We start from the raw sequence: 25041 nt of genomic DNA on the forward strand, positions 1-25041 counted from the left end.
GTGAACAAAAACAATCAAAAATGTCTCTTTGATACAGTTGCAAAGATAACAAAAAAGAAAAGCTTAGCAAGTGAAGTGGGTCTTCACTTTAGTTGTAATGAATAAATGAACTACTTTGATGAAAAGATCATCACCATTAGAAAACAAATAACTGACTCCTTCTTAAATAGTTATGGTCCTCAAAATCTCAAAAATTTCCTGAATCTCCCTGATCAGGTGTCAATGGGGACACTTTGATACCGTATCGCTTGACACATTTACTACATTTGTAATGAGTTCTAAACCCACAAACTCTCAGCTAGACCCGATTCCAACAAAATTACTTAAGGAGCTATTTCCTGTGCTAGGTCAGCCAACGGTGAACATAATAAATTGCTCCCTTTCCGCCGGATGCGTACCAAACTCACAAAAAATTGCGGAAATTAAGCCTCTTCTAAAAAAATCTAATCTGGATCCCGACATATTAAACAATTATAGGCCAATATTGAACCTCCCGTTCCTCTCAAAAATCTTAGAAAAATGTGTGTCCCAACAACTGAATGCCTTCCTAAAGACAAATAATATTTATGAAATACTCCAGTCCGGTTTCAGATCCCATCATAGTACTGAGACTGCACTTGTGAAGGTAACAAATGACCTTCTAATGGCCTCAGACAAAGGTTCGGCATCCGTCCTGTTGCTTCTTGATCTAAGTGCTGCTTTTGACACTATTGATCACTCCCTTCTCTTAGAGAGACTGGAAACCCATATTGGGCTACGTGGACATGTTCTAGCCTGGTTTAAATCTTATTTATCAGTTTGTTAGTGTGGATGGCATATCCTCTGACAAGTCAAAGGTATGCTTTGGTGTTCCTCAAGGCTTGGTTCTGGGCCCATTATTGTTCTCACTATATATGCTCCCTCTGGGCGATGTAATCCGAAATCACAATGTACATTTTCACTGTTATGCTGATGACACACAGTTATATATTTCAATGAAGCATAGAGAAGCCCCAAAATTAGCTACTTTGGAAGCATGCATTTCAGATATTAGGAAGTGGATGACAGAGCATTTCTTGCTCTTAAACTAGAAAATAGAAATGCTTGTTTTAGGACCCAAGAAACAAAGAGCGTTATTAGCAGATCTCACTGTGAACCTCAACGGCTGCATGGTCGTATCCCAAAAAACTGTAAAAAACCTTGGCGTTACCCTTGACCCTGACCTCTCCTTTGAAGAACATCAAAAATATGTCTCAAGAGTTGCTTATTTTCATCTTCGAAACATTGCAAAAATGAGAAACTTTCTATCAAAAACTGATGCAGATAAATTATTCCATGGTTTCGTTACTTCTAGACTAGATTAATGCAGTGCTCTTCTTTCTGGTTACCCAGACAAATCAATAAATAAACTTCAATTAGTGCTGCACATGGCTGCTAGAATCCTAACTAGAACAAAAAAACAAAAATGTAACACATTACTCCTGTCCTAGAATCCTTACACTGGCTGCCTGTTAGGGTTAGGGCTGATCCAGCCATACATACCTACACGTAACCTACGATCGCAAGATGCAGGCCTTTTAATTGTACCTAGAATTTCTAAACAAACAGCCGGAGGCAGGGACTTTTCTCATAGAGCTCCACTACTGTGGAATGATCTGCCAATTAAGGTTAGAAATGAAAACTCAGTGCAAACTTTCAAGTGTCTACTAAAAACTCATCTCTACAGCACGGTTTATAATGAGGTGTAGCCTGGCCCGGGGGCATGAAGGTGACCAGTAGGTTTGATACTGTCCACCCTTGCTGTTTTGCCATTTGGGCTCTCGTCGCCACTGGGATGTCCTCCCTCCAATGCCATTCAGGGGCGGAGTCACTGGCTTGTTGTTGTCTCTCTGTTGCGCACTTGTGCAATTGGGCTGTACTCTGCTGGCAATACTCAGCCCTCATTCAGGGTGGTTGCGGTTGGTGGATCTCCCTTTGGTTGATGCCTGGCAATGTGGGTGGATTGATTTCCTGCCTGTGTGGCCCTGTCCTGTGACCTCCCCCGGGTAGGGCCACAGTGTTGCCGGACCCCCCTGTCTCAGTCCCAAGGTCTTACGCTGCTATACTATTGTACTGGGGGATTGGGTCAGTTCTCCTTCGCCACTATAAATCGTTGTTGATATGAGGAATGCACTTTCTGAATTTTCCCAGTCTCTTCCAGTTTTAAACTTTAGGAGGACATGAGGTCCTGGTCCACACCTGCAGAGTACCTGGTTTGGGGGGCCAGAAGCGGTCTGAGAACTGACCCCTGTGGAACTCCGAATGTCATCCCAGTGAGCAATCGCTGGCACGCCGCCGGCATTTTGTTGCTTTTCTCCTGATCTCAATTTGCATAAGCTCATTTGCATCTCAGGCGGCTTTCCACCAGCGGCCCGACTGCGTTTCGTTTGTGCTTCACAGACTAAAGCGCACTAAGGGCGTGGGCTTTAGTCTGCTGTATCTGCTTGTGTTGCCATTTTTTTCTAGCAGAGATGCTATTGTACCCCTTTTATTCTTGTACTGATTATTAGATTTTTTTTAATATTGTAAAATCTTAGTGTACAGGATTTTGGTCAACATTGGTAGTTTATAAATAAAATAGACTTTGACTATTGCATGTGTAAAGGACCTTTGTGTTGACATGTACAGTAAACACATCTCGCCATTGCTTACCATAATAATTTCCTGAACAAATGGCCATTTTCCACTGCATGGTACCGGCTCAACTACCCGTCTATAGCTTCGACTTTAATGCTTCATGGGGGACAGTCCTTTACTCTATTTAAACCCCGGCATGTCCGTAGATGGCGCTATAGCGAATTGCACATGTGTAAAGCAAGATGGATCCCACGTTGTTGTACCGTGAAAACTAGAAGTAACATACATTTTATCGACTTGGTTCTCTCGTCAACTCTTGTTCAAAGTTCATAAGGTATAAGCTATATGCTCTGAATTCGACAATACAACATGTGGATTATCACAAAGTCTAAGCAGAGATGCCCACTTCTGGCCACACTTCTGGCCACACTGTAAATGTAACAATCTGCTGCTATCTTTGTATTTGCTGATCGTTTTACCTTTACTGATTATTGTTTTTGTGTTTAAACTAAACAGACTTTTTACATTTTTATTTTTGCGTTTTACCAAAACTGATCTTTATTTTTGTGTTGCCTGTCTGTGATCATTTTAACCGAATTTTATTTTTGTATATTCTGTGCACTGACAAAGGTATAAAACTTAATAGAAGCCACAAGTTTTGATTTGTTGGGCATTGTTCATTGTGCAGTTGGGCATTGTGCATGGTCTGTCAGTCCCTGGGTTAGGGTATCTGATGTGTTGAAGGGCCCTGTGCATGGTCTGTCAGTCCCTGGGTTAGGGTATCTGATGTGTTGAAGGGCCCTGTGCATAGTCTGTAAGTCCCTGGGTCAGGGTGTCTCAAATGTGTTAAACCATTTCCACAGAGGGCAGAGTGTCTGCAGATTTTCACTCTCACCTTGTACTTGATTGATTCATTCGATTATTAATTGGTTAGTTTCTACCCTCACCCGGTTGTTTAGGTCTGAAATGGGAACCACTTTAAAGGAAAAACCAAATACCTGCAGACACTTGTCCCTCCATGGAACCGGTTTGACACCCCTGGGGTATCTGATATACGTAATCCTCCAGAGGTGGTATGTCAGACATGCTCTGATGGTACATGACTTGTATGTAAAGCTCAAGAGTAATAAATGATTTGTACTTTCAGGGGTGTTACATGTATTTGATATATGTATATGTATGCTACAAGAATAAGTGCACTGCTTTTGTTAGGTTCCCTTTCAGAGAAGCGCAGACGTCGCCAGGCCCAAATACCCACGAAACTCTGAGGCCACTGAGGGAATCCTTTCACGGAAGTGCAGATTTGCCAGGACCAAATACCCACGAAACTCTGAGGCCACTGAGGGAATCCTTTCACGGAAGTGCAGATTTGCCAAATACCCACGAAACTCTGAGGCCACTGAGGGAATCCTTTCACAGAAGTGCAGATTTGCCAGGACCAAATACCCACGAAACTCTGAGGCCACTGAGGGAATCCTTTCACGGAAGTGCAGATTTGCCAAATACCCACGAAACTCTGAGGCCCCTGAGGGAATCCTTTCACGGAAGTGCAGATTTGCCAGGACCAAATACCCACGAAACTCTGAGGCCACTGAGGGAATCCTTTCACGGAAGTGCAGATTTGCCAGGACCAAATACCCACGAAACTCTGAGGCCACTGAGGGAATCCTTTCACGGAAGTGCAGATTTGCCAAATACCCACGAAACTCTGAGGCCACTGAGGGAATCCTTTCACGGAAGTGCAGATTTGCCAGGACCAAATACCCACTAAACTCCCGAGGCCACTGAGGGAATAATACTGAAGCTTAAAGCAATGTACTTTGCCTGGTGTTTTCGGTGAGAGTCTTGCTTTGTCTGTTCTCTTTGTCTTGTTTTGTCTGTATACTGTGTTTGTTTCTTTTTGGTTTTAATCGTTGAACCTAAAATGTATGTGTAAATATATACTGCAGGGCCCATCTAATAAAGAGACCTTGATCTGAGTCTTTGTGCCTTGTTTCAACATTAATAAAGGTTTTATAATTTTTTTTTAGCTTACGTTGCTGATAGCTACTTCATTATGATTGCTTTTTTTTCTAGCACTACATTGCTGTGTGCTACTTTGCTGATTAAAAGTGTAGTTGCTGCTACTAGGTAATGTGGTTGTTTCCACCTGGCTTTCCCAAGATGCCCAACTGTAACTCTCTCTGGATATAAGGAGTGCTGATAAAAAGCTAAAATGCTAAATTGGAAGGATGGAATCAAAGAGGTCCAAAAGACATGCTGGATTTATTAATTGCTGTAAAGAGTTAAAAACAAAGAATATAATAGAAAATATTATAAAAACTATTAACATTAACAAAAAGGCTGAGATATTTAGAACATAGGAAATATTTGTATTTTAATTGTTATTTTTAATAATGATGATTATCAAAAATTATTATATTTAGGCAGTGGGTAAACATAGAGGAAAGATTTTTGCAGCAAAGACCTCTGAACCAGCCACCAACCACATTCTGAGCTTCAATGCCAATCTAAATACCTGTATTTTATCCAGCTTCGATGAAATACATGTTAAGATACCTTCACAGAGCCCTATCCAGCTTGGACTAAAACATGTTAAAATACCTACACAGAGCCCTATCCAGCTTGGACTAAATACATGTTAAAATACCTACACAGAGCCCTATCCAGCTAGACTAAAACATGTTAAAATACGTACACAGAGCCCTATCCAGCTTGGACTAAATTCATGTTAAAATACCTACACAGAGCCCTATCCAGCTTGGACTAAATACATGTTAAAATACCTACACAGAGCCCTATCCAGCTTGGACTAAATACATGTTAAAATACCTTCACAAAGCCCCACCTAAATTGGACCAAACCAGACTTCCGAAGAGGTACAAAATATGCCAACTCTGAAGCCATTACTTCTGGCCCTGCGATAGGCTCTCCCCTTTATCTCTCAAGGTTTTCTAAAACCCGGTAGACTGGATGCTGCTCGACAGGTAGTAGGCTAACTTTACAATAAGCAACAGAATGGCTTGTCATCGTTTTTTGGGAGGGATCTTAAATCGTAATATTGAACCATACATGTTAGAACTGAAGTAAGCTACTGTAGAATCGATTTGTTGACTGAAATATTTTCCTGTGTGGTGAGACTAATATGTATCTAATATGAATTGAAGGATGTATTTACAAATCACATTTTGACCACAACATTTTAACTGGACCAAAGTGGCAAATGTGTAACTTTATGAACAGACCAATACAGAGGAAGTAAGACAAGCTCATCACCCCTGTTTTTTTTAAAGCAAGCACTCTGAGATTCTGTTTCTAATGGAAAGCGTTATAGAAGCTGAGTAAATTATGAGAGACAGATTACTATATCGGACAGATAAGTTGTCTTAAAGGGGACTGAAGGAGCAGTATGACCACTGTGATTGTATTGTCATTGTGATGTCATTGAGTGGTAGTGAACTTTGTTTAGAATAACATCCCCATTAGACCCATCAGATATCACACTGTCTCCAAACACAGAGCCTGTGGAAACAAACACAAACAGGTTAAAACAAACAACTTAACCAAATAAAGGCTCTAGATAAGTTGGGTTATAGTTTAGAGGTCAGAAGTCTTGACACACCACTGTCATTGGATAGCCAGCTGCGGAGGGAGGAGCTTCTGGAGGCAGGGCCCCGAGTTGAGTTGGTTGTTGTAATGACAGAGAGTTTCTTATGATTATGGGTGGCCATGTGACTCCAATCTGGAGAACAGAGAAGAGATTTACTGAAAGACTGACTGAATGACTTCATCAAACAGACTGACCATCCATCTGACTGACTGAATTACTGTCCATCCATCGGACTGACTGTCCATCCATCGGACTGACTTACTGACTGACCATACATCTGACTGACTGTCCATCCATCTGACAGACTAACCGTCCATCTGACTGACTAACCAACTGTCAATCAATACATCAGTCATAAGGATGGATATTCTGTTAGTAAGTCAGATGGATGGTCAATCAATATGTCAGTCAGATGGATGACTGACGTATTGATTGACCATCCATCTGACTTACTAACAGAATATCCATCCTTATGACTGATGTATTGATTGACATCCATCTGACTGACTAACAGAATATCCATCCATCTGACTGACTAACAGACTGACCATCCATCTGACTGACTAACAGACTATCCATCCATCTGACTGACTTACTGACTGACCATACATCTGACTGACTGTCCATCCATCTGACTGACTAACAGACTGACCATCCATCTGACTGACTAACAAACTATTCATCCATCTGACTGACTAACAGACTGACCATCCATCTGACTGACTAACAGACTATCCATCCATCTGTCTGACTAACAGACTATCCATCCATCTGACTGACTAACAGAATATCCATCCATCTGACTGACTAACAGACTGATCATCCATCTGACTGACTGTCCATCCATCCATCTGACTGACTGTCCATCCATCTGGCTGACTAACTGATTTTCTATCCGTCTGACTGACTATTCATCTGACTCATTGACCATCTGACTGAATAACTGACTGTCCATCCATCTGTCTGACTGCACATCATTTGAACTGACTTGTCCATATATTGGACTGTCTGTCTATCCCTGTGCCTGACTGACTTTGTTTATCTCTGACTGAATGACTTATTGTCTGTCTGTCCATCCATGTGTCTATTTGACACACTGTTTTGGTCTTAACATGTTCCTGCGGTCTGACCTGAGATTTCAGCCAATCGCAGCCTTCCACAGCAGAGGTATGTCCTCCACTGTCTCTGAACGCTCTCCTTCACAGCACAGTGGAACAGGAAAATCAGAAACCCTGGAGACAAACAGCACAGTGGAACAGGAAGATCAGAAACCATGGAGACAAACAGCACAGTGGAACGGGAAGATCAGAAACCATGGAGACAAACAGCACAGTGGAACAGGAAGATCAGAAACCATAGAGACAAACAGCACAGTGGAACAGGAAGATCAGAAACCATAGAGACAAACAGCACAGTGAAACAGGAAGATCAGAAACCATGGAGACAAACAGCACAGTGGAACAGGAAGATCAGAAACACTGGAGACAAACAACACAGTGGAACAGGAAGATCAGAAACCATGGAGACAAACAACACAGAGGAACAATACATGTATTACAAAGATAGTAAATCCCAACAAATCTGTCCCACAAGGTATTTTGTTCAGTCTACAATCAGAAATTCATTGACTGGTCAGAGGGGTGACCAGTCCTCTTCTGGCTGTGCCGGGTGAGATATTAAGAGTCCAATTGGAATAATAAACACATTTCTCTGGGCTACATCCAGAGTCTATTTGATTTTAGACTAGGTCAAAAGTATAACCAGGTGGACAAGGACAGGGACAGCAACGGGCCCCCCAAACCAGGTACTCCGCAGGTGTGGACCAGGACCTCATCTCCTCCTAAAATTTTAAACTGGAGGGGACTGAGAAAAGTTAGAAAGTGCATTCCTCATATCCCCCAGCACAATAATAGCGTAACACCTTGGAACTGAGACAGGGGGGTCCGGTGACACTGTCGCCCTACCCGGGGGAGGCCCCAGACAGGGCCACACAGGCAGGAAATCAATCCACCCACATTGCTAGGCATCAACCAAAGGGACACCCACCAAGCGCAACCCCCCTGAATGAGGGCCGAGTATTGCCAGCAGCGTACAGCCCAATTGCACAAGTGCAACAGAGAGTCATCAACAAGCCAGTGACTCTTCCCCCGAAAGGCATTGGAGGGAGGCTAACAGCCTGCAGCCTGACCTGCACCCTATCTCATGTTAAGGCTATAGGAGTGATACTCCTGTCAATGTTCCTAGATAAAAGAAGAGCACCACTCCAGCTAGGATGGAGTCCGTCGCTCCTCAGCAGATCAGGCCTGGTCCTATTTCTGGGAGAGTCCCAAAAAGAAGGCCAGTTATCTACAAACTCTACCTCCTGCGACGGGTAGAACTCCGTTTTCAGCCAGCGATTGAGTTGCGCAAGTCTGCTGTAGAGCTCGTCACCACCCCTAGCTGAGAGGGGGCCAGAGACAATTACTCGATGCCGACACATCTTTCTAGCTAGTTTACACGCTGATGCTATGTTCTGCTTCGTAACCTCTGACTATTTCATCCTAACGTCATGTTTGTAAACCAAAGTCAATCAAGGCAACATTCTGAACAGCGAAACAGTTAAATTGAGACACAGGGTTACAATTGAGGTTAAGATTTGTTTTAGTTGTTAAAGGTTTTGCATTAAGATGTGAATGGGTGATCATTGTCACATCAGAGACCATGACGTATTGGGTTGCAGACATTTCTGATTGGTCTATAGTGCGGTTGTGTACTATTGCTCTCCACTAAGATGGAATGTATTGTGATCCTAGCAATGCCTCTGGCTCAGAGTTTCGGACCTACAGTTGCCCTCGATCAGTCAATACGTAATACATATTTAGTAGTGGTAGCTTTTGCTATCAACCAAAACAAAATACTAGCCACCTGCTAGATACATTTTATTAAACAAATGCACCCATTGTCATTAATGAACTGTTTCTGTAGGGGCTGTCACGTTTCTCTTGAACTGTCAGTATGTTATAGCAGAGAAATCAACTAAAATCGTGTTTTGTTTTAGTGAGTTTCATTTTAATGAACGGAGATTACTATTTGGTTTTGTTTATGTTGGGCCAGCCTTTTTTCCTTGATTGGTCAAAACAGCAAGGGCGGGATGCAGGCCCGGCACCATGAGGGGGCAAGAGGGGGCTTAGCAGTGAAAGGATGTGTGTGGCACATTCAATTGATCAACTATGAAAGTACACCTGGCTTACAGCGTCTAAAGAACATTGTTTGTGTGAGTTTGTTTTGTTTCTCTGGTAATTACATTGATTTGTGCTATGCAATGTCTATTTGTCATGCAGCATCCTGTCATACTGCATAATGGTGCATCCTTGATGGTTTTCATGTATTCATGTTTCTCTTTGACCTCTCTACATTCCAAATAAATAGCCTAAGTAACTCATTCAACTGGAAAATGCAACACATTGTTTGTAAAATATATATATGCCTACTTGTGTGTGTGTGTGAGAGAGAGATTCTTACCCTGTAAGGAATTAAAAATGGAAAACAGGTACATAAAGGTCATGTTGAGGGGTCCCCAGGCGAACAGAGCAAAGCTCCACGTTAGCCCCAGTAGAATGGACAAACCTAAAGATTCATCATTACATCATTACATCTTAATATCATCAGTATATCACAGTCATTAAATCGTGATCATCATCATTACATCATCATTTCATCAAATCATCATTATAATTCTCATCATCAGTAGCAGCATTAAAATCATTATCTTCATTATTTAATTTATTGGGAGTTGTAATATTTTCAATTTTACTGTTGGTTAGTTAGTGATAAATCATTGGGTATATTTGTGATGGGAAATCCCGGAAGTGTGTTTTGAATGCTGGTAATGCTGGTAATGCTGGTAATGCCAGGTACTGTGAATACTCACACCCTCACTCAGAGGGATTATCTGTCCGATCGATTTCCCTTCACTCACCAAAAATAACATAGTTTAAAAAGATCCTGTCAGTTCAAATGGCTAATGCACATGTTTTATTTTTATAACCCTAGTAATAACGAAACATTCTAATAATGAATACATGCTAATAATAAATTACTTGTTTAATGTAGGCTACTTTCCCTGTCATTTCAATTTGAAACATATTGCAAGAAGGTTTGAGAGATTTAGAGTGCTTAGGCAAATAACTTGTATAAAAAAAAAATGTATCAAAGCTACAACTAAAATGAAACCAACGCCAAAAACATCTTTCATTACCATATCAACTCATAACGCAAGGCCAATGGAAACTATGGCTATTAAAATATAATGGCTGTAAAAATATTCTGATTGACAGAAAATGTATTTGGAGAAAGAAATGGAACGTTGAGCACGAAAGACAATTTGGTGAATCGGATATTGCTGCGAATGTGTGTTGTGTAAGAGAGCTTCTCTGAGAATCCACCAGGATCAAGAATCAACCCACCTGTGAATTTACTGACAGCGGAATTAGGCAAAGTTCTCCAATCATGGAAAATTACGCTATATAATCATATCATATCCATACTGGAAAATTCCTCTTAACTGTAACAGAACTTGTTTTGTCTGAATAGCTGGCACACCCCTACCGTGGTAATGGTTGAAGAAATAAAAATCCAGTTTGTTTGCCCACAGAGATTAATCCATCCACCATTAAAAGATCGGACAAACTGCAATTATAATTCCCATCATCATCATCATCATCAAGAGTACCTGTGATGCTGCGTAGCTCAGCCAGACGCCCCCTTGGAGGAGAGTGGTGGGGGTTGTGTTTCTTGATGCGCTCCAGTTGAAACATCACCACCAAGAAGACCAGCAGATTTAGAAAAAACACCAGGGAGAAATACGCCACAACAGCCAAGTAGAACGCTACATCATTACGAAGCCAGCAGCTACACACACAAACACATATGAATCATGAATACATACAGAAAAACAACAACAAAAAATAAAACTCAAAATTAAGTAAAACAAATGAAGCATTTTCCAGCCTGAAAGAAAGACTTACATTGAGAATAAGTATGTGAAAGTTGTTCCCATAACATCTAATTGTTATATATTTGTACATTCACATTTCAAAACAATTGTGACACTGCGTATAATGCAAATAAAAATGAAATGCAATGATGTGAAAATCATGTAAAGAGTGAGACATGAGATAGAGAGAGACAAGAAGGCAGAAGAAAAAGGACGTAGAGAGAGACAGGAGAAACACAGAGACAGGAAGGCAGAAGAAAGAGAGAGACAGAGAGAGGAAGACAGGAGTGAGAGCTGCTACTCCATAACAGAAGAGATACTAATGTCCTTATTAATTATCGTTACATTTCTTGGCTTTCATATCTGGCCAAGACTCTGAGGTTCTTGGTAATTCTTCAAATGTGCTTTCTTGGAGTTGTATTCTGAATTCAACTATAACCCTATTTCTAAAAAAGTTGTCACGCTGCGTAAAATGCTAATGAAAAAAGAATGCAATGACGTGCAAATAATGAATACCTATATTTAAATTGAAAATAGTACAAAGACAACATATCAAATGTTATGGAAAAATGCAAGCCCATTTTGAATTTGATGCCAGCATCACGTGTCAAAAAAGTTGGGACGGGCATCTTTACAGTGGTGTTGCATCACCTCTTCTTTTAAAAACACGCTGTATGCGTTTGGGAACTGAGGAGGCCAATTGCTGTAGTTTTGAAAGTGGGGCGTTGTCCCATTCTTGCTTGATATAGGATTGCAGCTGCTCAACAGTTCAGGGTCTCCTTTGCTGTATTTGTCATTTCATAATGTGCCAAATGTTTTCGATTGTCTGAGAGGTCTGGACTGCAAGCAGGCCAGTTTAGCACCTAGACTATTTTACTACACAGCCATGCTGTTGTGATACATGCAGAATGTAATTTGATATTGTCCTGCTAAAGTAATCAAGGCCTTCCCTGAAAAATATTTTCTGGATGTTAGCATATGTTGCTCCAAAACTTGTATATATTGTTCAGCATTTATGGTGCCTTCACAGATGTGCAAGTCACCCATGCCATGTGCACTAATGCACCCCCATACCATCACAGATGGTAGCTGGATGGTCCCTCTCCTCTTTAACCAAGGATGCAGCAGTGGCGTTGTTTGCCCTAGTCATCTTTTATGAATAGCCCCGGATCTCAAACGGACCAAAAAAATAAATAATAAAAAGAATAGCACCTGATCTATTCATCTATAATTCCGATCGTGCATTATGGCAATGTAGACTTGTAGGCCGCTAGCGTGTACATCGACATTTTCCACATTCAAAACCCTGTACTTTCTGACCCGGGCGGGGCAGGGGGCTGGGCTAAGCCCGGAATGTGTTGTGATCCTAGCGACGCTTCTGGGATGCGGTGTCCATGATACCCAAAAATAATCTAAAATTTTGATTTGTCAGACTACAGGACAGTTTTCCAATTCGCATCAGTCCATCTAAAATGAGTTTGGGCTCAGAGGCGCTGGCATTTCAGGATGTTGTTTATGTATGGTTTCTTCTTTGCACGGTAGAGTTTTAACTTGCATTTGTGGATGCAGCGATGTACTGTGTTCACAAACAATGGTTTTCAGAAGTATTCCTGAGCTCATGCAGTGATATGGCCAATGCAGAACTGTGTCTGTTTTTAATGCAGTGCTGTCTGAGGGCCTGAAGATCACAACCATTTAATATTGGTTTTTGGCTTTGTCCCTTGCTTACAGAGAGTACTCCAGATTCTCTGAATCTTTTAATGATATTATGTATTGAGATCCCCAAACTCTGCAATTTTATGTTGATATACTTGTTCTTGAATTGTTGCACTATTTCTTTCACAGACTGGTGAACCCCTCTTTACTTCTGACATGACCTTCCTCTCTGGAATGATCTTTTAATACCCAATCATGTTACTGACCTGTTGGCAATTGACCTAATTAGTTGTGTGATGTTCCACCAGGTTATCAAACAACCCCATTTCCAAAAAAGTTGGGATGCTGCGTAAAATATAAAGAAAAACAGAATGCAATTATGTGCAAATCATTCAAGCCCTATATTCAATAGAAAATTGCACAAAGACAATATATGATACTGAGATATTTTATTGTGTCTTGAAAAATATAAGCCAACTTTGAATTTGATGCCAGCAACATGTTTCAAAAAAGTTGTGACAAAAGACTGGAAAAGTTGTGTAATGCTAAAAACTAAATTACAATCTCTCGTCCATGAACTGCCACCTTAACGTGGTGGAGGGGTTTGAGTACCAGAGTGTCCCTAGGAGCTATGTTGTCTGGGGCTATATGCCCCTGGTAGGGTCTCCCAAGGCAAACAGGTCCTAGGCAACGGGTCAGACTAAGAGCGGTTCAAAACCCCTTAATGATAATAAAAATGTTGAGGTCCGTGACGTCGCCCGGTATGGCGCAGCCGGGGTCCCACCCTGGAGCCAGGCCCGGGGTTGGGGCTCGTATGTGAGCGCCTGGTGGCCGGGCCTTTCCCCATGTGGCCCGGCCGGGCTCAGCCCGAAGGAGCGACGTGGGCCGCCTTCCCGTGAGCTCACCACCTACAGGAGAGACCATAAGGAGTTGGTGCGGAGAGGATCGGGCAGCAGTCGAAGGCGGGAGCCTCGACAACCTGATCCCTGGACACGGAAACTAGCTCTAGGGACGTGGAACGTCACCTCGCTGGCGGGGAAGGAGCCTGAGATCGTGCGTGAGGTTGAGAGGTTCCGACTAGAGATAGTCACTGGAAAATGCTCAGACTGGGGACTCTATCGTTCTACTGGGGGACTTCAACGCCCACGTGGGCAACAACAGTGACACCTGGAGGGGCGTGATTGGGAGGAACGGGCCCCCTGATCTGAACCCGAGCGGTGTTCAGTTATTGGACTTCTGTGCTAGTCACAGTATGTCCATAACAAACACCATATTCAAGCATAAGGGTGTCCATCAGTCCACGTGGCACCAGGACACCCTAGGCCGCAGGTTGATGATTGACTTTGTTGTCGTTTCATCTGACCTGCGGCCGTATGTCTTGGACACTCGGGTAAAGAGAGGGGCGGAGCTGTCAACTGATCACCACCTGGTGGTGAGTTGGATCCGATGGTGGGGGAGGAAGCTGGACAGACTCGGCAGGCCCAAGCGTACTGTAAGGGTCTGCTGGGAACGTCTGGCCGAGTCTCCTGTCAGAGAGATCTTTAACTCCCACCTCCGTCAGAGCTTCGACTGGATCCCGAGGGAGGCTGGAGATATTGAGTCCGAGTGGACCATGTTCTCCACCGCCATTGTCGAAGCGGCCACTCAGAGCTGTGGCCGTAAGGTCTCCGGTGCCTGTCGAGGAGGCAATCCCCGAACCCGGTGGTGGACACCGGAAGTAAGGGATGCCGTCAAGCTGAAGAAGGAGTCCTATCAGGCCTGGTTGGCTTGTGGGACTCCTGAGGCGGGAGATTGACAGACGGATCGGTGCAGCTTCTGCAGTAATGCGGTCGATGTATCGGTCTGTCATGGTGAAGAAAGAGCTGAGCCGCAAGGCAAAGCTCTCGATTTACCGGTCAATCTACGTTCCTACTCTCACCTATGGTCATGAGCTTTGGGTCATTGACCGAAAGGACAAGATCCCGGATACAAGTGGCCAAAATGAGCTTTCTCCGCAGGGTGGCTGGGCGATCCCTTAGAGATAGGGTGAGAAGCTCTGTCACCCGGGAGGAGCTCAGAGTAGAGCCGCTGCTCCTCCACATCGAGAGGGGTCAGCTGAGGTGGCTTGGGCATCTGTTTCGGATGCCTCCGGAACGCCTTCCTGGGAAGGTGTTCCAGTCCCGTCCCACCGGGAGGAGACCCCTGGGAAGACCTAGGACACACTGGAGGGACTATGTCTCCCGGCTGGCCTGGGAATGCCTCGGTGTCCCCTCGGAAGAGCTGGAGGAAGTGTCTAGGGAGAGGGATGTCTGGGCATCTCTGCTTAGACTACTGCCCCCGCGACCCGGCCCCGGATAAGCGGAAGATGATGATGAAACTACAATCTCACAACTAATTAGGTTAATTAGCAACAGGTCAGGCATGCCTGGCAGGCACTCAGCCCACCACTTCAAGCTTAAGCCTGCCCTCAAGATCTGTCCATCACAGTTGACAAAAGTTGCTTTGGATAAGAGCATCTGCTGAATGATCAAAATGTAAATCTAGAAATTGATTAGCATTTTACGCAGAGACTCAGCTTTTTTGTAAACATGGTTGTTGTTGAACACAGTGTCACCGGACCCCCCCGTCTCAGTTCCAAGGTGTTACGGTGCTATATTATTGTGCTGGGGGATATGAGGGATGTACTACTAACTTTTCTCACTCTCCTTCAGTTTAAAATTTTAGGAGGAGATGAGGTCCTGGCCCACACCTGCGGATTACCTGGTTTGGGGGGCCCGTTGCAGTCCCTGTCCTTGTCCACCTGGTCATACTTCTGACCTAGTCTAAAATCAAATAGACTCTGGATTTATCCCAGAGAAATGTATTTATTATTCCAATTGGACTCTTAATATCTCACCCGGCACAGCCAGAAGAGGACTGGTCGCCCCTCTGAGCCTGGGTCCTCTCTAGGTTTCTTCCTAAAATTCGACCTTCTTAGGGAGTTTTTCCTAGCCACTGAAATTCAACACTACTGTTGTTTGCTCCTTGGGGTTTAAGGCCGGGTGTCTCTGTAAAGCACTTTGTGACAACTGCTGTTGTAAAAAGAGCTTTATAAATACATTTGATTGATTGATTGAATTCAAGAAAGATGACATTTGTTGATTTACCAGGAACTTCAGTCTAGAACTTCAGAGTCTTGGCCAGATATGAAACCCTAGAAATGTAATGATAATTACCAAGGACTTTAGTATCTCTTCTCTTATGCAGCGGCAGATCTCTCTTTCTCTCCCTGTCTCTCTATCCAACTTTCTCTTTCTTCTGCCTTCTTGTCTCTCTCTCCGCTTTCCCCTGGCTCAGGGAGAGAGACACACACTCTCTTTCTGCAGTACTAAAGCTATTCTACATACTTCTGTAGTGTTTCTCAAAAAGAATACTGGATTTAATATGCAACACACACACACCCACACCCACACAGGCGCATACCCACACACAAATGTAGACACATACACAAATATACACACACATACAAATATACACACACACACACATGCAAACACACACAAATATACACTCCCACACACACACATACACACAACTACACACCCGCACACACACACACCCACACACACAAATGTACACACATACACACACTCTCACACACAGACAAATATACACACACACATACACACCCACCCACATACACACACACGTGCAAACACACACAAATATACACAAATACATCCACACACACACAAATACACACACACATATACACACACACAAACATACACAGAATCAGCAACCTACAAGTCATCGGATGAGCCATCAAGGTATATTCCATATGGGACCAGACCATAATTGCCCTTATCTACTGATATCACCACAATGACCACCAGAAGAGGAGCACCTGGAAAACATTACCAGAGTTATAGGTTAAGGTTAGACTATTGTGAAGACATAGGGAGAGGTTATGATTAGACTATTGGGAAGAAACAGGAAGACGTTATGATTAGACTATTGAGAAGAAACAGGGAGACGTTATGATTAGACTATTGGGAAGAAACAGGGAGACGTTATGATTAGACTATTGGGAAGAAACAGGGAGACGTTATGATTAGACTATTGGGAAGACATAGGGAGAGGTTATGGTTAGACTATTGGGAAGACATAGGGAGAGGTTATGATTATACTATTGGGAAGACATAGGGAGAGGTTATGATTAGACTATTGGGAAGACATAGGGAGAGGTTATGATTAGACTATTGGGAAGACATAGGGAGAGGTTATGATTATACTATTAGGAAGAAACAGGGAGACGTTATGATTAGACTATTGGGAAGACATAGGGAGACGTTATGATTAGACTATTGGGAAGACATAGGGAGAGGTTATGATTATACTATTGGGAAGACATAGGGAGAGGTTATGGTTAGACTATTGGGAAGACATAGGGAGAGGTTATGGTTAGACTATTGGGAAGACATAGGGAGCGGTTATGGTTAGACTATTGGGAAGACATAGGGAGAGGTTATGATTATACTATTGGGAAGACATAGGGAGAGGTTATGATTAGACTATTGGGAAGAAACAGGGAGACTTTATGATTAGACTATTGGGAAGACATAGGGAGAGGTTATGGTTAGACTATTGGGAAGACATAGGGAGAGGTTATGGTTAGGAACTTACCCCAACCGATTAAGGAAAGTTTGAGCATGTATCTGCTGAGGTAGGAGTTGAAGACCCTGACTATGCTGAGGTACATGTGAAGGGCTTCCAAACCTGACCTACAACCAAACACAATAACATTACTAATATTATTTCTACCAGCATTAAAAAACAGCTGATCAGATACAGATGCCATCAAGTACTGATATCATCGTATATACAGACATTATCAAATACAGACATGATCAGATACAGATGCCATCAAGTACTGATATCATCGTATATACAGACATTATCAAATGCAGACATGATCAGATACAGATGCCATCAAGTACTGATATCATTGGATACAGGCATTTTCAGATTCAAGATCATCGGATACTGTCATTATCAGATAAAAGATCATCGATACAGACATTATCAGATACAGACATCATATACAGCTCCGGAAAAAATTAAGAGACCACTGCACCTTTTTCTTTCCTTTCCAAAAATGGCGAAAAGAAAGGTTTTGAGTGAGGAACAGAAGGGTTAAAATTAAGAGACCACTGCTAATTGAACGCTTCTGTTCCTTATTCAAAACTTTCCTTTTCAACTTTTTTGGAAAGGAAAGAAAAAGGTGCAGTTGGCTCTTCATTTTTTCCAGAGCTGTATAGACACCATCAGACACAAATGCCATCAAGTACTGATATCATCGGATATACAGACATTATCAGATACAGGCATTATCAGATACAGATGCCATCAAGTACTTATATCATCGGATATACAGACATTATCAGATACAGTCATCATCTGATACAGACATCATCAGATACAGATATTATCAAATACAGACATCATTAAAAAATGTGTATTTAAATTAATTTATTACAACTGAAAGAAGTTGGCAGTGAAATAATTAGAATCATAATTATTATTTAAATGGTCATAATAATAATATTAATTATTCTAATAAGAATAGTAATCTGAGGGATTAAATTAGTAGTATAAATAATAATAATAAAGAGACACCACAATAGAAGTGTCTTACCAGGTGAAGGAGGTCAACAGGAAGTAGTGCAGGAATAAAGCAGTACAGATACAGAGGCCGCGGGCAGGGAAGAGGGCCAGCCAGCCATCCAATAGAAACATCAGATTCAACAGGAGGAGGGACAAACACAACTGCACCAGGATCTTAGATGGAATGTCACGACGTAAGTTCCTGTACAACACAGGAAAACGTTTGACATCACAACTAAACCTGGAGAAGGATGACGTTTCAACTCTATATATAGACACACACCCTTCATTTACATAAAAAAAGACACAGAGATAGAAGATGAAAGACACTCCCTCATTTTATTTCTGGTTCAATGAGCTAAGCATCCCAGTGTAATCCACCCTCAGAAACAAAGATCATTAAACTCCAATCAATTTGCCATTTTGCCAGAAAACAAACAATGAAGGTGATGCCCCCCACGGTCCTGGAGCTAACTGCTTCACTTGCTGTAATCAGATCTCACAGGCCTAAGGTTTACACTATTGATTGTATGTGTACTTCATACTATGTTGAGGCTAAAATATATTTGTGTGGATAACAACCCCATTACATGTTACAGACACATTTTACAGATGGGAATGTGAGGAGGATTGATTAACATTCGGAAACAAGCGGTAAATTAACAATGTAATGAAGATGGAGGAACTCGGGGGGATGAAGAGGAAGACCTGGGGGTGAAAAGATAAAGTTGGAAGGACACAGTGATTAGAAGGAAGATCGAAGGACTCACTGAAATGAGAGGTATGTTAGCAGAGTGATGAAGAGGAAGATGGCAGAGATTCCACAGCCGATGTAGGTGATGAAGGTCAATATGACGCCCTGCTTCTGGTCCCTCACACCTTCTCTAGACAGGTCCTGTTCACACAAAGACACAATCGCACACACCCACATAAGAGCAAATACATATCAACACACACAACCACGCACACACACACACACATATACAAATACACATGAACACACACGGACACAACCGCACACACGCACACACACACATACAAATACATATGAACACACACAGACACAACAGCATGCAAACACATACAACATCAACATACACAGACAACCGCACACACACACACACACAGACAAACACACACACACACACACACACACACACACAAATACAGATCAACAGACACAACAGCACACAAACATTTACAAATACATGTGAACACACACAGACACAACCGCATACACACACATACAGCTCCGGAAAGAATTAAGAGACCACCTTTTTCTTTCCTTTCTAAAAAAGTTGAAAAGGAAAGTTTTGAGTGAGGAACAGAAGCGTTCAATTTGCAGTGGTGCAGTGGTCTCTTAATTTTAATCCTTCTGTTCCTCACTCAAAACCTTTCTTTTTTACTTTTTTGGAAAGGAAAGAAAAAGGTGCAGTGGTCTCATAATTTTTAGGACATGACAGACATAAACACAACTTCCTACTAATTTGCAGACTCAAATGCTAAAGAAACAAGAAACCAGGCAAGCCTAATTCAGCCGGCACGCAACAGAAAGCATTAACCGTGGCTGCCCTATCGAGATTCGAACCAGGGTCAACCATGTAAAAAGGCTGCATCATTAACTACTACGCCACACAGATGTACATTTGCTGGGTGTCAGTATAGCCTCTTGACATTTGAGTATTTGAATATTTCATTAGACACCATTAACAATTGTGTCAGACTGACAAATGGTTCTTATTAAGCATCTATGAACTGTACGGCTTTTGCTAAAGGCCGTTTTAAAAGCTTATTAGCCATTCATGAATGACATAACTATTGTGTCAATATAGGTGACGATAACAGACATTTCCGTCAAGTGAAAAGACAAGAAAATTGTGTAGCCAGCGGTTTGTCTATCCTGAAGAAATAACTCGAAAATCCATCAGAAATAGAAATAGTTGCAATATAACAGTAAACAGTTTCAATTTAGACTTCCCATAACGTAGCTACATAAGGTTTTAGCTAGTGAAGTTTTTGTCTGTCATGAACCTCAGGCATAATGTGTTTTGACTGTTACAGGAGTCGGACATGGGACCTGTTGTTCCGTAGCCGGCATCTCTTACCATTACACTATTTAACAAGCGGTAGTCAGTTACTCACTCTCTCAGTCAGTCAGTAAGTAAGGGGACATTCGCTCTTCTAGGCTGGCACCGCTTATGGGTCCAGCAAAAAGATAGGTCTTAAGATGCGATTTAAAAATTTCGCTACTAGCAGAAGACCTAATATATAAAGGTAGGCTATTTCACAACTTTGTAGCAGAAACAGAAAAAGGCACAGTCTCCTTTAAACTTTAATCAGGACCATGGAGCACACAAAAGCATTTTTTTTGGACCTAAGGTTAAGACCTCAGGTTCTTTGAGGAAGAGTACTGGATAAGGAGGTCAGAAACCTAAGGGTCATTGAGGAAGAGGGGGGATAAGGAGGTCAGAAACCTAAGGGTCATTGAGGAAGAGGGGGGATAAGGACGTCAGAAACCTAAGGGTCATTGAGGAAGAGGGGGGGGATAAGGAGGTCAGAAATAGGAGGGTGCTCATCCATGTAGCTCATTAAAAACAAATAAAAGAACCTTAAAATCCAGCCTATATTTAACAGGTAGCCAGTGGAGAGAGACCAATACAGGAGTCTCTCTTCTTTGTACCAGTTAAAAACCTAGCAGCTGCATTTTGGCCAAGCTGAAGGCGAGACATGAAAGAATCCCACATACAAAAACAAGGATAGACTCCCATATACAAAGAGTTGCAATAATCCAGATGGGAGAAAATAAACCCATGAACTGTCTCCAAATCCTTGAAAGTAAGAATGGGTTTTAATTTGGTAATCGCCCGGAGCTGGAAAAAGCTACCTCTGACTAAAGCGTTTACTTGTTTATCAAATATAACAAAGACATATTTTGAATAACTATGTACAATGATGGAAAGAAGCCCTAAGTTATTAACAATAACTATGTACAATGATGGATAGAGGCCCAAAGTTATTAACAATAGCTATGTACAATGATGGATAGAGGCCCAAAGTTATTAACCTTGGGGTATCTTAGAATCTGTCTCCAGCTGCAGTAATATTTGTTCAGCCGTCGAAGCAGTAGAGTACATGACAGTGTCGTCAAAGTATAGATGAATTATCCTAATTATCTTATCCCATCACCAATATTGTTTATGTAGAAAGTGAACAGTAATGGACCAAGTACAGAACCTTGTGGGACCCCTTTAACCAACTACAGTGGCTCCAACTGGGTGCACTGCATGTTTCAGATCTCTCCCTGCCCTGCATGTTTCAGATCTCTCCCTGCCCTGTATGTTTTAGATCTCTCCCTGCCCTGCATGTGTCAGATCTCTCCCTGCCCTGTATGTTTCAGAACTCTCACTGCACTGCATGTTTCAGATCTCTCCCTGCCCTGCATGTTTCAGATCTCTCACTGCCCTGACGTACCTGATGTAGCTCATGAAGGACTTGATAAGGAGCTTATCATTTGAATCAGGTGTGACAGAGCAGGGAGAGATCTAAAACATGCAGGGCAGGGGTGGATCTAAAACATGCAGGGCAGTGGGGGACGCCGGAGCAGGGTAGAGAAACACTGGTCTACAGTGTCAAAGGCTTTAGACAAATCTACAAACATGGCGGCACAGCACTTGCTATTGTCTAGGGCATGAGCAATATAATTTACATCATGTACTGTGACCGTAGTGGTACTGTGTTTAGGTCTGAAACCAGACTGAATGCAGTCTGAATGCAGGACCAATGATAAACCCTGGTTCACTGCCAAACACAGGCGGCTGTGTTTGTTAAAGGAGGAGGTGTTCAAGAGCGGGGATAGAGACTGGTACAGAGAGGCAAAATACTGGTAAGGCAGTGAATGAAGCCAAGCGCCTGTAGGAAGAGAAACTAAAACAGCAGTTTTTGACCAGCAACTCTGCTTCTGTTTGAAGAGGCCTCCAAAAGATTACCAACTACAAGCCTAAATCCCCACTCCATTTAATGACCTGCAACTTGCCAACAACCTGAATGAGTTCTACTTCAGATTTGAAAGACAAAAGGGCAGTCCTGACAACATACCTTTTCCCTGTGTCTCCAGCCATCAACCAGCCCACTCCATCGGGGCCCATTCAGAATCACCCATCCCAATCATCCCCACCTCTGCCACTACAATGGATCTTTCGATCCTGGAGGATCAGTCTATTCAAGAGACAGAACACCTGCAGAGCAGCAGGGCCTGACAGTTTCTCCCCATCCACCCTAAAACACTGTGCAGATCAGCTTTCTGCTGAGTTTATGAACATCTTCAACACCTCACTGGAGACATGCTGCATCCCGGCTTGTTTCAAGTCCTCCATCATAATCCCAGTCCCCCAGAAGCCAAGGATCACAGGACTTAATGATTACAGACCTGTCGCACTGCATTTCTACACTGCCATCATAGAGTCCACCATGACTTCCTCCATTATTGTCTGGTATGCTGTAGCCACTGCCAAAGACAAGGCTAGACTGCAACGTATCATCCAGTAGTGTGTATGGCCCCCACATGCCTGTATGCACTTGTGACAACATCTGGGCATGCTCCTGATGAAATTACAGATGGTGTCCTGGGGGATCTCCTCCCAGACCTGGATCAGGGCATCAGTGAGCACCTGGACAGTCTGTGGCGCTACCTGGCGGTGTCGGATGCACTGATACATAACATCTCAGAGGTTCTAAATTGGATTCAGGTCCGGGGAACTTGAGGGCCAGTCAATCGCATCAATGCCTTTGTCTTCCCGAAACTGCCGACACACTCTGGCCACATGAGGTCGGGCATTGGATAAACCCAGGGTCCACTGCACCAGTGTAAGTTCTGTGAAGAGAACGGGGTGCCAGTGGCGGACCTGCCAAATCTGGTGTTCTCTGGCAAATGCCAATCAAGGTGCACAGTGCTGGGCTATGAGCACAGGTCCCACTCAAGGATGTCCTACTCATGGAGTCTGATCTGACAGTTTGGTCAGAAACATGCACACCAGTAGCCTGCTGGAGGAAATTTTGTAGGGCTCTGGCAATGCTCCTCCTGTTCCTCCTCTCACAAATGAGCAGATACCGGTCCTGCTGCTGGGTTGTCCAGCTCTCCCCGTGTAAAGGCCCATCTCCGGGTATCTCCTCCATGCTCTGGGGACCGTACTGGGAGACACAGCTGTGCAACCTGAATGGGCTGCAGGTACTGCATTATGGTACCCGTAGTGACAAGGAAACTAGCAAAATGCTGAACTAGAGAAGAATTAGTCAGGAAGGATAAGAAGGGAGCAAATGTCTGTGTCCACCACCTGCAAAACCATTCCCTTTTTTGGGGTTGTCTTGCTGTTGCTTCTCCAGTGCATCTGTTGTCACATTCATTTGCACCAAAACAGCTGACATTGAATCACAATCGCTTATCCTTTCTAACTAGACAGATTTATATCCCTGAAGTTTTATTGACTTAGTGGTATACTGTGATGATTACATGTTCCTGTATTTGTTTTAGAGCCGTGTATAAACCTTTGGTTTAGCATGCAAGCGCAAATACTAGGCCTCAGGCGGTTGTAGAACTTGCCGATGCTTGGTAGCTAGTCAACTAGCAGGCCTATGGAGCTAGGCGACGCTTCCATATTAGCTTCTGTATCAATACACTCAGACACAACCCGCACACACACATACAAATACGTGTCAATACAGAAACAGTCAAGACAGACAGACAAAAAAATAAGAAGACAGACAGACAGACATACCAGGAGAACAGCGAAGGAGGTCAGATGATTACATTTGCAGGTAGTTTCTTCTTGTGTAGTGTTTGCAACATAGCAGCCAGCATTGTTCCAACCTCCAACACCACCTGACCATAAAAGTACATAACATTATAACATAAAAGTACTACATAACACTTTAATATAACATAACACTTTCAAATTATAACATGACAATATTATGCAATAACATAACACTAACAGTAGAGCATCACAATACTAGATAACACTATAATAATAACATAACACTTTAACATTATAACATGTCAATTTCACATAAAACTAGATTTGAACTTTAAAAGGAAAATGACTGGGGCTTGTTTTCATGCTTTCAAAAGTAATTTTGGCCGGTATATTGGTACAGGAAAGTATGATAAATCATATTTTTTTAAAGTATGAAAAGTCTTTGAATGCTGATATTCATGTTTGTGTAAAAGTTGCAAACAATCATGTTGCTATTGTTACTTGCAGTATTTCTAGTTTGGTAAATACTCTTTTGTAAATAATTTCCATTATGAATAGCTGAGAAATATAGCTATACATAAGTAAACCTGTTTGTGTATTTCATGAAAAAGTACATTCTCTTGGAGCTGTTTTGAGAAGTTGCAAAGAAATCCTGTTGCTATGGTTACTCCGGTTGCAGTATGTCAAGTTTGGTAAGAGATATTAGTGGAATCTTTTCTGATTTAAACCGCTATGAAGCAGAGGAATATATAAAATAATTGATCTTTTTGTGTATCTTTCTGGGAAATTGGGTTAAACAGCAGTTGTTTGGGAAATATTGCTATGGTTAC

The 25041-nt window shown here is 42.5% G+C and overlaps 1 protein-coding gene across 2 annotated transcripts in view; it reads right to left on the reverse strand.

Moving 5' to 3' along the window:
* Positions 1-4942: 4942 nt before the first annotated feature.
* The window catches only part of LOC105007518 (adhesion G-protein coupled receptor G4), a 41855-nt gene continuing 21756 nt past the window's right edge, over positions 4943-25041 (reverse strand). For both annotated transcript variants that reach the window (XM_020041652.3, XM_020041651.3), the window contains exons 9-18: positions 24233-24336; positions 19232-19356; positions 18493-18663; positions 17481-17578; positions 16602-16701; positions 10917-11095; positions 9707-9811; positions 7336-7437; positions 6218-6337; positions 4943-6117 (exon numbers count right to left, since the gene is read on the reverse strand). In XM_020041652.3, the coding sequence (XP_019897211.3) occupies positions 6026-6117; positions 6218-6337; positions 7336-7437; positions 9707-9811; positions 10917-11095; positions 16602-16701; positions 17481-17578; positions 18493-18663; positions 19232-19356; positions 24233-24336 (1196 nt within the window). In that variant the 3' untranslated portion in view covers positions 4943-6025. The remainder of the gene's footprint in view (positions 6118-6217; positions 6338-7335; positions 7438-9706; positions 9812-10916; positions 11096-16601; positions 16702-17480; positions 17579-18492; positions 18664-19231; positions 19357-24232; positions 24337-25041) is intronic.

The sequence above is a fragment of the Esox lucius genome, chromosome 21 (genome assembly GCF_011004845.1).
Source record: "Esox lucius isolate fEsoLuc1 chromosome 21, fEsoLuc1.pri, whole genome shotgun sequence".
Classification (NCBI taxonomy): Eukaryota; Metazoa; Chordata; class Actinopteri; order Esociformes; family Esocidae; genus Esox; species Esox lucius.